Source organism: Chlorocebus sabaeus, chromosome 25 (genome assembly GCF_047675955.1).
Source record: "Chlorocebus sabaeus isolate Y175 chromosome 25, mChlSab1.0.hap1, whole genome shotgun sequence".
Taxonomy (NCBI): Eukaryota; Metazoa; Chordata; class Mammalia; order Primates; family Cercopithecidae; genus Chlorocebus; species Chlorocebus sabaeus.
This window is the reverse complement of record NC_132928.1, coordinates 18,192,530-18,208,787: the sequence shown is the minus strand read 5'-3', so window position 1 is coordinate 18,208,787 and position 16,258 is coordinate 18,192,530. Positions and strand designations below refer to the sequence as shown.

Below are 16,258 nucleotides of genomic sequence, written 5' to 3'. Positions count from 1 at the left end.
TAGCCAAAATGTTAACACTCCATCATCCATATATTGAAGTTTGGATATTACTTTGGGTTGATATATTGAACTTATATGATGTGAAAAATGTATATATATTGTATCATCTAGAGAGTCCCCAGGATATATTTATATTTGTCATATTGTCCTTACTGCTTTGGGGAGGAAGGCAACTTGAATTTCAGATTAACAATTACAATAAAGAACTTGAAGAATCAGGTAATCTATCCCCTTACCTTTTATCTAATCAAAGAATGTTAATAAGCTTTGGAATAATTACAATAAGCCATGACATGAAGTAACTTGCTGGGCGTGGTGGCTCAAGCCTGTAATCCCAGCACTTTGGGAGGCCGAGTCGGGCGGATCACGAGGTCAGGAGATCGAGACCATCCTGGCTAACCCGGTGAAACCCCATCTCTACTAAAAAATACACAAAACACTAGCCGGACGAGGTGGCGGGAGCCTGTAGTCCCAGCTACTCGGGAGGCTGAGGCAGGAGAATGGCGTAAACCCAGGAGGTGGAGCTTGCAGTGAGCTGAGATCCGGCCACTGCACTCCAGCCTGGGTGACAGAGCGAGACTCCGTCTCAAAAAAAAAAAAAAAGAAAGAAATGAAGTAACTCTACTAAAAGTAAGCTGTTACTAAAGTGCTTTACTTATTAATTTGGTTGTATTTCTTATTTTCATTTAGGGAAAAATTTGTTGAAGAAAGTCCATTCACTTCCACAAGTATTTACTGATCAACTATTTCATATGAGGCACTGTGTTAGGCCCTGTGATAAGTGTGTGGGAAGAGGGAACACATAAAGATGTGGACAAGATGATGTGATTTTTCCACCTACTCTAAAAAAGAAAGAACTTGCAGTCTAGATGTTATAAGACAAACTGATAAAAGTTGTATGATAGATTTATAAGCAAAGTATACAGGGAAACAAGTGGGCATTATTCATTCTGGCAAGGACAGTTAGAGAAGACTTCTTAGAGGGAGAATACTGCAGCTGAGGTTTGAAGGATAAGAGGGATTTTTTGCACATACAAAAATGACCAAAGAAGTCATTCCAAGCTGAGGGAATAATAAGAGCAATGGTTTGGTGTTGAACAGTACATTCAAAAATGTAAATCTAGTAGGGGAAAATTAAAAGCCCTTTTAAAAATGAGTCAACAGGTATTCCCTGAGCACTTACTATGTGCTCATTATTGTGCTAATTAATTGCTATTGAGGATTCCATGAAAATGTAAAACAGTCTTTTCTCAAGAAGCATATTGTCTACTTAGGAAGGCAAACTTGGATGCAGAGAAGGAATGAACATGGTATATGAGAGATGTTAGGAGGGTTGAGTAGGGGCATCTTTGTGATAAACATCAGTGGGCAAGTCCAGAGTATAAAGTCCTTGTGAAAGCCAGAAAGAGAAGTTTGCTTTTTAAATTAAGTCAAATGGAAAGACCCTGTAGTTTCTTTAGTACAGAAGGATGTAAAGAAAATTTTTAATTATAGGAAAGTTATGTCATTATTATGTAGGATAAATTAGAACAGGAAAACTTTATAGCTGCTAAAATATTAAGCATGTAAGTTGTAAATGATTAAGGGGTATCAGTAGGGTTGGCTATTAGTTATAGGAATGGAAGCAAGCAGTAAACCCAAAGAACATTGCAAGGTAGGGAAATTAATATGTCTTCCTTGAAAGTATGTGAGAGTGTTGAGGGTGTCGCTGGTATGTCTTCTGCTTTTTGTTTTGGATGGAGGTAAATGGGTAGGTGGAGGAAAGATTGATGAATCCAGAAGGAAGAATAAGTATAACTGAAAAAGGAGTGCTTTTTGAAGCTATAAAATCTCCATCTATGGTTGTTTTCCTGCAAAGGTAGACGACATCCTTTCATTATGGATGTTGGGTGGAATTTTCAGCATCAAGTAGAAGGTTTAACTTGGTGACCTTTTCCACCTCTTTCAACTCAGAGGTAGTATGAATCTACCACTGACAAAAATGGGAAAGATGTGAAAACAATTTAGCAGGGAAAGGATGGAGTAAAAATGCCGAATTCCCTAAGGATGTCATAGATAGTTCTAGAAGGCTTTTTGGGACCTTTGATATTGTTATATATTAGATTGTCTTATTTTATATTATTATATTATTTTTAAAGCAACAGCATTTCAGATAGGTGCTTTTGTAGAAGAATATACTCTGTGATACCATACTGTAGCTAACTACAGCTACCACACAGTTTTAGATTCCTAGACATATTCTAGTTGTCCTTTCTTTAATCTCTACCAAAGTTTCTCAGATTTAAAAGACAATATTAAAATCAATAACTTATGTGAGTCCTGTATATTTAAAATTTTTGACCCTATTTTTCTTCACTCTTCCCCCTCTTCTGCTTCCACTTGTCACACACTGACTGTTTAATCCTATACAGTTTCAACCGTCCCTTCTGCATTTTTCTTTTTCTTTTTTTTTTTTTTTTGAGACAATCTCACTCCCATCCCCCAGGCTGGAGTGCAGTGGCGTGATCTCGGCTCTCTGCAACCTCCATCTTCCGGGCTCAGGTGATTCTCCCACCTTAGCCTCCTAAGTAGCTGGGACCACAGGCACACCACCACACCTGGCTAATTTTTTGTAATTTTCCTAGAGACAGGGTCTTGCTGTGTTGCCCAGTCTGGTCTCAAACTCCTGGGCTCAAGTGATCCACCCGCCTCGCCTCCCAAGGTGCTGGGATTACAGGTGTGAGCCACTGTGCTCAGCCCCTTCTGCATTTTTCCACTAAGCTGCCTCTTACAAAGGTTAGCATTGGCACTGATGACCACTTTCCACAACTTTTAAATTCTCATTCCCACTACCCCTCTTTTTCTTCCTTTAACTTTTGGGAGGTTATGTTCTCTTTTATAACTCTTCTTCTGTTCCCTGGTTTGTCTTCTATACATATAGGCATTCTCCATGTTGTCCTCAAAATTCATTTCCCTTGTCTTGAATACACAATCTCATTGTTTTACTGTGTTAAAGTCATATCATATGTTCATTTAAATTACACAAATTTATCCAGACATTCAGTCAAATAAAAGAGAGAGAAAGAATGTTTAGCAATAGCAAGTGCAGTAGTGCTGGCAATTCTTCTTACACTCCATTTATTGAATGTATGCCCCACAGTGAGCAGTGGTGAACTAAGAATTCAGAATCCACTGTTTCTTTAGTCAGTCCTAGTTTCTGCATGCCTTCTGTGTGTCTCTTTGAACTGAGAGAGAATTTTGTGTGTGTGTGTGTGTGTGTTTGTAAAAAACAACACTACCCTAAATTCAAGCCAACAGCTTCATCTGTGGTTTAACTGAAAAACTAGTGGTCCATTCCAATGCTGGAGAAATACCTGGCTGTGTGGGTGTGTTGAGAGACTGTGTGCCTGTCTCTGGCTACCTTTTTAAAGACATTTCAAGAGTAATCTTGAAAAAAAAATTAAAAAAAAAATTGTAGGCCAATTTTAGACCTGAGTAAGATAATGACTCCATTGTTTTTTCTTATAAAAATTTCCCAGACTCTTCAAAACTGTGTTTTAAATAAATGAATCTGATTTTAGCCTCAGGTGGAACCTGAACTCCACCTGAATGTCCAATACCTCATTCTCATTGTATCCCAAATTAAATTAAATCTTAGCCTCACCTTCCCACATCTCCCACAGCAGCATTTCTTGATTTCTCAGGTTCTTAACAGCATTGTCCCTCTCCGAGCTTTCCAGGATTAAAGTCTTATTTTAGTTATGATCATACCCTTGACCCCTTGCCCCCCAAAACAAAACATAACTATTGCTTATTAAATTTAGTGTGAACTTATCAACCTTGAATTTTACTACCCTTCCAAAAGTGGATGGCCCTTATCATATTTTAATTTAGTTAAATATCACCAGCTTGCCAGGCTATCACTTCTTACTGACACAAATACTGTTTTCCCTTACATGTGGATTGCCTTCCCATTATTTGCCTTTCAGAAGCTTTTCCTGTTCTAAACCCATCTCAGTCTTCAACCTTTCCTTGTTCTGTTTCCCCACTTAAATCATTATGACTTTTTCTCCCATCTTGAAATTCCCCCATATACTCTGTACTTTTTAACTTTAAAGTTGTTTGTATTCATTCATTTTCTGATTTGTAAGCTTTCTGCAGTTTAGATGAAAAAAATTTTCATAATGCATGTTATTTTTTCTTTCAGTTTTTGTTACCTTTTCATTAATGATACCTTTCCCTCCAGTTTCTTTCAGATTTAATAAACATGAATTGATCAACTTTTATTTGCACAGCCAGTGTGCCAGATGCCTTTTTAGATATATTCTAAATATATCCTCATATTTAGTTATATTTAATCCTTAGAGCAACCTACAACATCGTTATTGCAAGTTGTATGTACAGAAGATCCTCAATATCCAGCTCGTCATTCATCCATGTAATGCATGGAGAAGCAAAAATTGCCAAACAAGAACATTGACTAATAAACCAATCATGTATAAAATTAGGCTCTACTCACCAACTCTTCCTAATTAACTTTAGCTGTTATCTGTCCCATTCACTACATTATCCTTCTCTGTCACTCTCTTGCTAATACAATGCAAATACAACACAAACCAAAATGAAATTGCATACTTTGCAAAAGATGAGAAACTTCATGAAGTCTGTTAAACTGCAAGAGAATGACATTAGTCACCTACAAAATTGTCAGATGAGTATCCAGCAGAATTAACCATTAAAGAAAAAAGTGATCACTCACAGGCAAGCACTTCACAAAAGAATAATTTGAGAACCAAGTATTAAGAGAGGACCTTGAGAAAATTGTTTCAATAAGCCTTTAAAGCAAAAAATGACCCATTTTATGATCATGTAAATTTCAAAGCCAAAGGATGTTGCACCATTGTATCATCAGAAAAGATATGCCAAAAATAAAGTGTATGAAACAAGTCATTAACTATTTTTTAAAAAGAGCTAATTTCTACAGGTTTTAGTTTCACATTTCGGATTGAACTGCAATCAACCTTTTATTTTTTTACCATTTACTACAAAATATTTTGACCTGTTTTAAATTGATTTCAGTACTAGTTATCCTTGGGTACCAAGGTCATCTTTTATCTACCTTACACAGCCAAGGTAGCATCAGATTGCCTGTGCATGAATTCAGTGTAAACTTCCTTAGTGTAAAGTTAGGGTCTCAATTAAGGATATATATCCCTTCTTTAAATAGAGTTCCTCCTCCATTCTTGTTACTCCCCTTTTGGGGGAACATGTGTTTACCTAATTTTCCCTATCTCCTTTTTTTTTTCCTTAACTTTTTTAGATTTGTTGTGCTCTTTTATTACTGTTTCTTTATGTCTCTCATAGTTTTTATCCTATTCTCCCCTTTCTCTTTTCCTTTTTACTGTTTTTCCTTTGCCTCATCACCAGGTTCCTGACCTTGAGGCTTATCCACTGTTTACTACCTTGCCTGCCCTGCTGTCCCTTATTAATCTCCTCATTTAGAATACAGTGATTTGTTTTAGGTTTTTCTCTCGTTAACTCTTAAGTCCATTTTTTTTTTTTTTTTTTTTTAACTTTTTCAGTTTTCCTCTTTTTTTTTTTAACTTTGGATTTTTGTTTCATTCTTCATTCTGAGTACTTGCACCTCCTTACTTTTGGTGAGAAAGTTGGTGTTACCTAGAACCTCTGTGTGCTATAGAAACTCTTATTGCTAAGACCATGAGTGAGGTAAGACCTAAACGCCACTTCTCAAAGGAAGCCCTCTTTCTGTTTTGCCCAACATTCCCAGGTATTACACGGAGCCACTTTATTTTGGCAGTTCCTTCTGCAGACGCCTGCATGTTGGTGTATTTATTTCTGTCCTACTGTCAAAGGTCCTTGATTTACCACTCAGTGGGTATACACTAATGAAGTCTGATTAGATATTTGCTGTTGTAATATTACCATACTGAAAATCCTAAATTTAGGATTTTTGTGGGGAGAAATATTGGGGGGTCTTGAAAAAACATATTTTTATGAGGATCACTTTCTGCTTCAGAAATTTAAAGAAATATTTTAGGACTTAGGCCTGTTCTGTAGTCCTATGATAATTTATACCACTGTTTTCGGGGATGAAGGATAGGTTTAATCTTAAATATGAAGGGAAGAAATTTTGGAGTCATAGATCCTCTCTGAAGAAAATAAAGTTTCAGCTGGGTGCAGTAGCTCATGTTTGTAATCCCAGCACTTTGGGAGGCCCAGATGGGCAGGTCACTTGAGGTCAGGAGTTTGAGACCAGCCTGGCCAACATGGTGAAGCCTCATCTCCAGTAAAAATACAAAATTGGCCAGACGTGGTGGTGGGTGCCTGTAATCCCAGCCATTCAGGAGGCTGAGGCAGGAGAATCAATCGAACCTGGGAAGCGGAGGTTGCAGTGAGCCAAGATCATGCCACTGCACTCCAGCCTGGGCATCAGCGTGAGGAAGAAAATAAAGTTTCTTGCTTATGGCCAGAGGTTTGAGACCAGCCTGGCCACATAGCGAGACCTCATCTCTTAAAAAAAAAAATAATAATTAGCTGAGTGTGGTGGCAGGTGCCCGTGGTGCCAGCCATTACTTGGGAGGCTGAGGTAAGAGGATTGCTTGAGCCTGGGATTTTGAGGTTGCTGTGAGCTGTGATCATGTCACTGTACACTCCGGCCTGGGCAACAGAACAAGACCCTGTCTCAAAAAAGGAAAAGCAAAGAAAGTCTCTTAAATGTTTAAAAGTAGGCTAAAATTCATAGCTGCAATGTGTGATAGGAATATTATAGTTGGAAAATGGGAGACTAATAGATTTTCTCACATTTTAATATTTCTAATTAGAGCATAAATGCAAATGTTGTTCCTTCTCACAAATTGGTACATTTCCCTTTCATTATCTTTCTGCATGGGTAAAAGGTAACTCAGAATATGTATTTTTACTCTTTCTAAAAATAGAATCTTCATAAATCAGAGTTGTAGTAATCTCATGTCTGTGATTTGATGAAAATTAAAAAAAAATAAGCACTTTGGAAAATGTCTGTCTTCATATCCTCATTAGGAAACTTCTCTTTAATTTTGTAGTCAAATCAGAAAATTAATGCCCGTTGGACCACAGAGGAGCAGCTTCTAGCAGTGCAAGGTATATTAAAGATAAGCAGTTATTGTTGTTAATAATTATTTAATTTGTCATGAAAGGTGACTACCCTAGTTCTTCCCTTCCTTTAGAAATTGATCAAGAAAGGGCTCTTGTGTTTATCACAAAGTCCTGGTGACCAGGAATTCTGTGTTGTATTTGTGGATGTGACATACTCAAGTCTACGTACATTTTGAGTCCTGAACAGCACGTAATGCATTCTCGGCACTAAATAATTGATGGTGATAATTAAGCATGAAAAAGTCACATGGGCTCTCTGTGCTTTTCCTTTGATATTCCTGCAATTGGGTTCATTCTTACTATATATATCATTCATTGATAACTCAAAAGCATCAATAAACTATGATGTTTCTGATTTCTCTACTCTGTAAAATAGTGTTTATCTGATAAATGTCAGGATTGAAAATATTAACTACATGCTTAACTTTCAATGTTTCATACTTCCCTTAAGAGATGTACCACTGAATGCTTAGAAACCTGACTTTAAATAGGTATATTTTTGAAAAGAGACTTGAGAGATATCAAAAAATCACATTCAGCATTTTAAATGCACTATTTCTAAGAATGTTTTGTTGAATTATATGGTAGAAGACTTTTTTTTTATTAGGAATACCCATGGGCAAATTGGAAGCATTATAAACTTGGATTTTCTCATGTTTAAATGACTTAAAGACAAATTGTATATTTTTATTCATTGTTACGGATTTGTTTCCTCTTCATGATACATTTATGTGCAGGTCTGATTATACAATTTAAAGTTTGGTCTACATTTTGTTTCTTCCTGCCTGAGCACCTCTTTGTGTTGAGTGCTAATAACTTTTTTTTAATGTAGGTTAACTACTGTTGAGAGAATGGGGCCCCAGTGAAACATATACGCATACCTTTTAAAATGTTGCCAAATAGTCTTCAGAGAACATATTTAACACAAAAATGCTGTGCAGACATCATTCCGATTGATCGACTGATAGATGACTCTGCAGTTTGGATTAGAGAGAGTAAGAATTAGCCAGCCAGCATGATTTGAAAATGACACAGGAGGGTGCCAGCAGGATGATGTGTCAGCCCTTGCTTTGGCCTGTGCAGCATAGCACAGTCATTTCATAAAGAATTGATACTATGACACAGGGTGCTGGACGTGCATTGGACACATCTGTAATTATAGAACTGAGTTTCTGAATGAGTCAAAACAAGGTTTAGTTAGTTCATAATGTTCAAAAATAGCTGTTTTTAAATTAGGCTCTGCTAATTTAAATTATTGTTTAAAAAATTAGCATTTTCAGTGGCTGCTTTATATTCATTTAGAGCAATGGCCTACATGTTTAATATAGTCATTTTGAATAGGGATTTCTTTTATTCATGTAAAGCCACTATTTCCCTGTATCTTAGTAGCCTGGTAAAAACTGAACCCTGATTTCCAGTATTCAGTTGCTTAAAGACTAGTATATTAACTCTGTATTTTTAAGAAACTATCCCAGTGAAAGAATTTTCTGAAAAGAGTGTCATAGGAAAAAAAATCTAGGCTAATACTTCTCTACACAGCACTCAGTATTTGATATTGCTCTACAGCAGTACTTTAAGTTATAGAGTCCATTGAATCTTTTGGCTGGGTTGGTTACTACCCAAAGCTGCATTCAAAGGAAGAGCAGTGGTAATATCTAAATATATAGTTTGAACTATATATGTGGACATAACTTATAAATATTAAAATAATGGAGTGGTCATATATATGACCAAACATTTCCTCTGTACTGAGGTATATTCAGTGTTATACTATGTGCATTTAAAAAGTAACCCTTGAAGTTACACTAATGCAGCAGTTTGTATGGAAGTATGCATGTTTGCAGGATTTCAAAGGCACTTTTTAAATAATGTGTTAATGGTGTTAATGTCTCTGTTTTATTTATTCTTTGGATTTTTTTTGTTTTCATTTTTGGGTTTTTGTTGTTGTTACATAAAATAAAACTATAAAGGCTATTCGTGCCCAAAATAGCTATTTGAAAGAGAATTTTAAAGTGTTATATTGTCTTATGTGCCCATGCATTTATATGGTGCTCAGAAGTGTGTCTTATAAATAGTATAATCATGTAGTAACGTCCCCTGTACCTGAGTTTCAGTGCAGTTAAGGGACATAATTTCAGGGTCTTTTAATACACAGTTTACTATCTAGAAGTACTTATCTTAGCAGGCAATTGTTTTTGTTTTTTGGTAAACCTTTATATTATTCTAATGACCAATTTAGTTTTCCAAAGTAATAATAAACTTTTGATATTAACATGTTTTAATTTGTATAGCACTTTATATGCAAGACATTTTACACATATACTTCTGATTTGACACTTACTTGTTAAATGCTTTATTTTATCTGGCTCATAGTAGAGGACTATTACAGTGACCTGCAGACTGCAGAAAAAAATATTGACTCTGGTGCAACTAGTGAGATTTACAACTTTACTATTAAATAAGTTTTTTTGTTACTACTCTTTTGAAACCAAACATATTGAGATCATTTCCTTTCCTAGGGCTTAAATATGTATTTCCCACCCTACTTTCCTGTTACTCCTATAGTTGTTAACTAAATGTTAACTATTTAAATAAGTTTCCCTTATTTCTTTCTTAATTGGAAGAGAGGGGAAACCATGCTCAGATGAAATAGGAATGTCTGTTTACACTTTTGTAATCAGTCACTTTATTATGTTAATTCTAGTTCTACCTATGTTATAATTTTAATAGAATTCTTCAAGAGTCTCCAGGTAGGATATCATTAATACTGCTAATTTAATCCTCTTAAAATATTTGCCAGGAAAAGTACTTCTACAGTTTCTATCAATTGTTCCAACCCTAAGTATCTAATTTTTATTATGACCAAATTTTATTATGACCAATAATGATCTTTCCATATTTGTGTTAATGATAAAATATTCCTGTTTGTAGCTTATACATATATAAATATTTTTCTCTAACCTGTAATGCTTTTAGAAGTTATCCTAAAATCCAACTTGATATTCATGATAAACAGCATTCAGAAATTAAGAATTTTTAAAGGGGCTGGGTGTGGTGGCTCACGCCTGTCATCCCAGCACTTTGAGAGGCTGAGGTAGGTGAATCACTTGAGGCCAGGAGTTTGACACTAGCCTGGCCAACATGGTGAAACCCCATCTTAACTGAAAATACAAACAATTAGCCGAGTATGGTGGCGCACATCTGTAGTCCCAACTGCTTGGGAGGCTGAGGCAGGAGATTTGCTTGAACTTGGAAGGTGGAGGTTGCAGTGAGACAAGATGGCACTCCAGCCTGGGCAACAGAGCGAGACTCTGACTCAAAAAAAAAAAAAATTTAAAAGGAATTTAAAAAGGAATTAGATTATTCTAAGTGTATCTTTTTTCCATTTAAAATGGAATGATGGTTAGCTGTTTTCAAAAAGCAATATGTTTAAATTATAGTACAAAACACTTTTTTAAAGTATGTAGAGGCTAGAAGCATGGTATATGATATTTGCATTTTAATTATAAGCTGCCTCTTAAATATATTCATTTCCTAGTCAGTAGTGCTTAAAAAAAGCTTCCCAACTAAAATTTATGCTACTTTTAGGATAAACAAAATTTTTTCCAATTGTATAAAGATATCAGCTTTAATTAGTTATTTTTATATAGTTATTTTTTATGTTTATTTTTTATAATTACTACCTTTTTATATAAAACAGAAAATGACAGAACTATGTTCACGTGACTTATGCTTATAGTAAAAGTTACCTTTTCTTGTAGTTCATTCACCTTTTTAAGATAAATGAATTTTCAAGTCTAGAAATTGTCTTTTTTCGGTCTCATACTAACAAAAAGATAGAAGGGTTTGTAAAGGAGAAAAAGTAGATTTGGCAATTGCTTAAAAATAAAAGGATGGTAACACAGTACATGAATGATCAAAAGGAAGTAGAACGAGGAGATTTATATCTTTCCATCTGAAAAGCACCCTTTTGCTTTAGAGATTATTTTTCTATTATAACAGATACCATAAGAACGGAGGTTCAAAAGTATAATTGTCAGCCCTCTGATACACTTACATTAAATAATTAATGATTCAAAATTTCCAGCATTTTTGTAATGGAATGTAACTTACAATGTGATTTTGACTTTTAGCGCCTTCCATGTATATACATCAGTCACTGTTCTGCTGCTACTGCTACCTTTTCTACCTTTTAATATGGAATTCTTGAAGAAATTTATAGGAGGTGGAAAGAAATACACACTCCCAAATGGCTTGAGTTTAAAATGTATGTCTTAATGATAGAAGAGAATCATCTCTCTGGAGTTTCTAGATGTTATTGTATTCCTGTTATTTCAAAAATATATTTTTGAAAAATTAATGTTTCCCAGTTAAACTAAGTACATGTTCACTTTAATAAATTTTGCTGTGAAAGCCAGAAAAAAAGCCTCTGAAATTTGATTATCTATAAGCAGCTTACCATGTTTCGTCTTTTGGGCGTGTTTTTTTTTTTTTTTTTTGGTCCAAAATCAATTTTTTGTTGTTGTTGTTGTTGAGACAGAGTCTCACTTTGTCACCCAGGCTGGAGCACTGTGGCAGTATCTCGGCTCACTGCAACCTCCACCTCCTGGGTTTAAGTGATTCTTGTGCCTCAGCCTCCCAAATAGCTGGGACTACAGGCGTTTACCACCACACCCGGCTAATTTTTGTATTTTTAGTAGAAACTGGGCTTTACCATTTTGGCTAGGCTGGTCTCGAACTCCTGACTTCAAGTGATCTGTCCACCTTGGCCTCCCAAAGTGTTGGGATTACAGGCATGAGCCACCATGCCCAGCCCCAAAATCAAATTTTAAAAAATGGTTTTAAACATACCAAAGGCAGCTCTCCATGCTATCCCTTCTAGCTAAACATAAAAATAATTTTAAAAAAAAGATTCAGATTCTGATTTTACAGTTGGGAAATACCACATAAATTCTCCTGAAGTTACCACCATCTTACTAGCCAAAGATTAAAAAAAAAAAAAAAAATGTGTGGACAGACTCCACTAATTCAGAATGTCTGATAATTCAGATAATGGCTATGCTAATGTCTCTACTGCTAATAAAAATGTCTTCTTTAGCAAGTTAAAGTATTGACAAGAAATGTTTAAAAAAGATGTTTTTGCATTGGGTAATATAGATTCCTGGTTGGAATATGTGGGCTTTCATAAAATGTAATGATAACAGAATATCCTAATGACTTACATTTTTATGTTAATTCCCAAATAAAATTTTATAAAGATTATAAGGTATCATCTGCCACCATAGAAAGCCAAGTTGTTTCATTGTAGCTTTCAAATGAAATTTAGAAATTTGACTGAAAACAGTTCTTTTTCTTCCTGGGAAACATACTATTTGTCTGTTTGTTCCACTAACCTTTGAAAACGACCTCTTTCCCTAGAAGTGGGACTTTAACAACTATAGTTCAAGCATACCTTTTACATCTTCAGGAAGAGAGATTGACTTAATCATATTTAACTCCCTTCCTGAGAAAGTAGTCAGATCACCTTGTTTATTATCAACTATGAAAAAATAATGGAGTGCCCTTCCCCCAGGGACAGATTGAAACTAGGGTAGCTCTGATGCTGTTAAGTTGTTAAAGTTACTTGCTGCTCATCACTGCCACCTGCTAGTTGTTTCAGAAGCCTAGCTGGAGATTCTTTTAAAGGAGCAGTCTCATTGAATCAGTTGGGGTTTCACTAGAGTTTGCCTAGTTGCTAGTAACAGTATAGAGCTTAAGAGTTCCATCGTCTAACCAAAATGCTCTTGAGCCATGCCATTCTGAGTGTGAAGGTGATGAAGAATTCAGCCATATATATCTAATACCTCTTGTGGTTTAGGGAAGAACAATCATATTTCCTTATTTCCTAAGCACTTCCTGTGTACTCAGCATTGTAGTAATGCTAGTGCTGCTTTATATTTTCTAGGACAGTACTTTCCAACCTTTTTCACATCATGGTACACAGAGAAAATTAAAGCGAGCAGATGAAGCTGCTCTTGTCCAAATGAGACTGCCAAGGAGCTCCAGCTATTCCAGACCCTGTCCAACCATCCTTCAGGCTGAGGGGATTTGTTCTCAGGAACGAATGTGCCTAGATATTTGTTGGAATATCTAGGTTGGAATATCTGAGGTTGGAATCCTCAGCCAAACTACAGAAGTCTACAGTGTGGTCTGAGCCTTAAGAGTTTAACTGGTACACATGAGTTAATTATAAACATATTATAGTTAATGATAAGCATACTTGAGTGAGTTAGAAAAAGCTGTCAACATTGAACATCTCTAGAAACACTCTTACAGGAAGTAGTTTTGAGTTTAAGATATATAATTTTACAAATGTAACACTATCGGTGACAAGGTAAAGTCCATTGAACAAGAGAAAATTAAGTGGAAGATCAAAAGCAGTATAGTCAGAAGAAGGGGCACTTATTTAATGGAATCAGACTTGGGGACAACTTAACGTTTTGGAATATATTTTGCAAAATAAGTGTTCTGAGGTTTATAATATCTTTAGACTTGGAGTCAGAGTTAGTTTTAATGTGACTTCTTCTTAGGAATACAGTCTCATCTTAGACTTTTTTTAAGGTTTTCACTTCTAAACTCATGTATTCAGTAGGTTTGACCATTGCTAGAATGTAAATTAAGTGTTCCTTATGAAAATTAGTAACTGATAGAACATTATATTTGGTTTCTAATTAGTAGTTAATCTTCAGTGCAGCAAACTCAAATTTAGAATTTAGAAATGGCACAGAGACTCACCCTTCTAAGAGTTGCTATTTTCTAAAATGTAAAAGTAGTAGAGAAGTACTTGAATATATAACAGTAACTCCTATCAAATATCCTTGGATTTTTATTACCAAATAAACTCTCAGTGGAATCTAGTCACTATTAGAATTTATACTTAACTGTCAAGTTCAAACTGGAAATCAACCTCATGGGTTTAAAGGGAGTATAAATTCATTTATGCTGATAAAATATTATAAACAGTGTCTATCGTTGTTACTTTATTGTCATGTACATGTATTTTCCTTTGAGAACACAGCAAATGAGCATAGCTTACAAACCCAGAACTCTACCTTAAAAATGGGATATAATTAGAGGATAGTAATGTCAGACCTCCTGTCCAGAGTGCTCTTAGATAAAGGAATTCCCCTTAGAGTCAAGCCCAGCTAGTTTAATGTAGTCAGAGATGCTTATTTCCAAATTCTCAATTTAACATGAAGCAGAATTTAAAAGTAGGATTGTTACATCATGATAGTGCTTTAGGGTAACTGAGTATTTCATATTAATTGGTATTGGTAAGAATAGCATTTCTGCTGGGTATTAACATATCCATATATTCTCTCATCTGTGATCATATACATGTTGTTTATTTAAGCCCCCATATTTTTGTCTCTTTTCTCATCTCTTTCATTAATGAGTTACTGTTTTCTAGTATTTTTAAAAGCAGTTATCAAATTATAAAAATTTTCAACAACTTTTCTATTTTCTATTCTGTTTTGAGCTAAGTGCATCTCCTAGAATGAGTCTGTGAACTTCTTTTAGGATTCCCTTAAGAGGAAATTACTATCTATTTAAAATTCTATAGTATATTTAACAATCTCAACTTCTTAAATCAATTATTACCCTTCATTATAATGAAACTTCCTTAGTGTAAAGTTAGGTTCTCAATTAACAATATATATCCCTTCTTAAGTTTAAGGTAGTGGTGATGAGCACAAGTGCTCTTCAGGTAGTCATTACTGTTACGTTATTCTTTAAGCTATAATCTTACATCCATTCAGTCTTTAAAACTACTAGATGAGTTAAAATCCAACTGACTCTGAAAAAAAACTTCCCTTTTAAAAATCCACCAACTTGTGATGATTCTCCTGCTTTTCATGTTTAAGTTCTTAACTAATTTCAATTTGTTGGTACCCTGGTGGTATAGGCAAGTATTCATGTTGAAGTTAGTATTAAGACCAAAATTATAATGCTTTTCTTAATGGGGGAACCCTAAGGCTACTCACTCAGTCCATTGAGGGGATAAGAGAGATGGCTCATTCCCATCCAGTTTTGTTTACAAACGATGTTGCTCAAATTTAGGTGACTGGCTACTAGGGAAATAAATGAATGTGGAATTGAGGATGGAACAAAGAATTCAATGCTTTACAATAAATGGACTGTATTTGAGAGTTCAAGAGAGGATTGGAGAAAATAACTGAGTATGTAAAAAATGGTAAGTTTCTGATTGTTCAGTTGAAGGCAAGTGGCTGGCTCGATGAAATGACATAACTGATAGTTTTCATCTGTGACCCTGATATCTTAGCCTCTATCTCAGAATTGAGAACTGAGCAGAGTTTGTCAGAAAGGATTGTCATTGCTGGTATCTTTTGTGTGTGCATGATGTATAGTACACACAGCTCTCCTTATTGATCCTTCACAGGTGTATTATTTACTTTGCCTTCCAGGTGTCCGCAAATATGGTAAAGATTTTCAAGCTATTGCAGATGTAATTGGCAACAAGACTGTTGGCCAAGTGAAGAACTTCTTTGTAAACTACAGGCGTCGGTTTAACTTAGAGGAGGTATTGCAGGAGTGGGAAGCAGAACAAGGAACCCAGGCTTCTAATGGTGATGCTTCTACTTTAGGGGAGGAGACAAAAAGTGCTTCTAATGTGCCATCAGGGAAGAGCACTGATGAAGAAGAGGAGGTGTGTTTGTGTATGGAATTTGAGCTAATATGAGTTGAGGAATCACCATTTTGTGTGGTATTCTGTAAGGTTAATTTGTCAAGAGGACTAGCTAAATTGAGCATGAAAGGTTGACAATACACTTACTCAGTGGTGCATCTCTCGTGACTCTTAAGTCATAATGACATGCTAAGTTCTGATTCTAGAAGAATGGAGTGTATTGTTCTTTCATAGTCTTATTTTTATTTCCAGTGTTAAGCTGTTTACAAATAAAGATGCCTGTTTGGTAGCCTCGTTGGTTTTTGGTTTTTTGTTTTGTTTTGTTTAAAATAAAAGAAGCTTGTGCTTCCAATAAACACTGGTGTTATGTTTTTGTTTTGTTTTTATTTGTTTTGTTTTTCCTGTGACAGCCCAAACTATATTGTATTAAGTTCATTA

The 16,258-nt window shown here is 35.3% G+C and overlaps 1 protein-coding gene across 5 annotated transcripts in view; it reads left to right on the top strand.

Moving 5' to 3' along the window:
* The window catches only part of RCOR3 (REST corepressor 3), a 57,526-nt gene that overhangs the window by 38,622 nt on the left and 2,646 nt on the right, over positions 1–16,258 (top strand). For 4 of the 5 annotated variants that reach the window (XM_007988536.3, XM_007988537.3, XM_037985582.2 and 1 more), the window contains 2 exons: positions 7,062–7,119; positions 15,600–15,841. In XM_007988536.3, coding sequence (XP_007986727.2) covers positions 7,062–7,119; positions 15,600–15,841 — 300 coding nt within the window. The remainder of the gene's footprint in view (positions 1–7,061; positions 7,120–15,599; positions 15,842–16,258) is intronic. The other variant, XM_007988539.3, reaches the window with a different exon arrangement.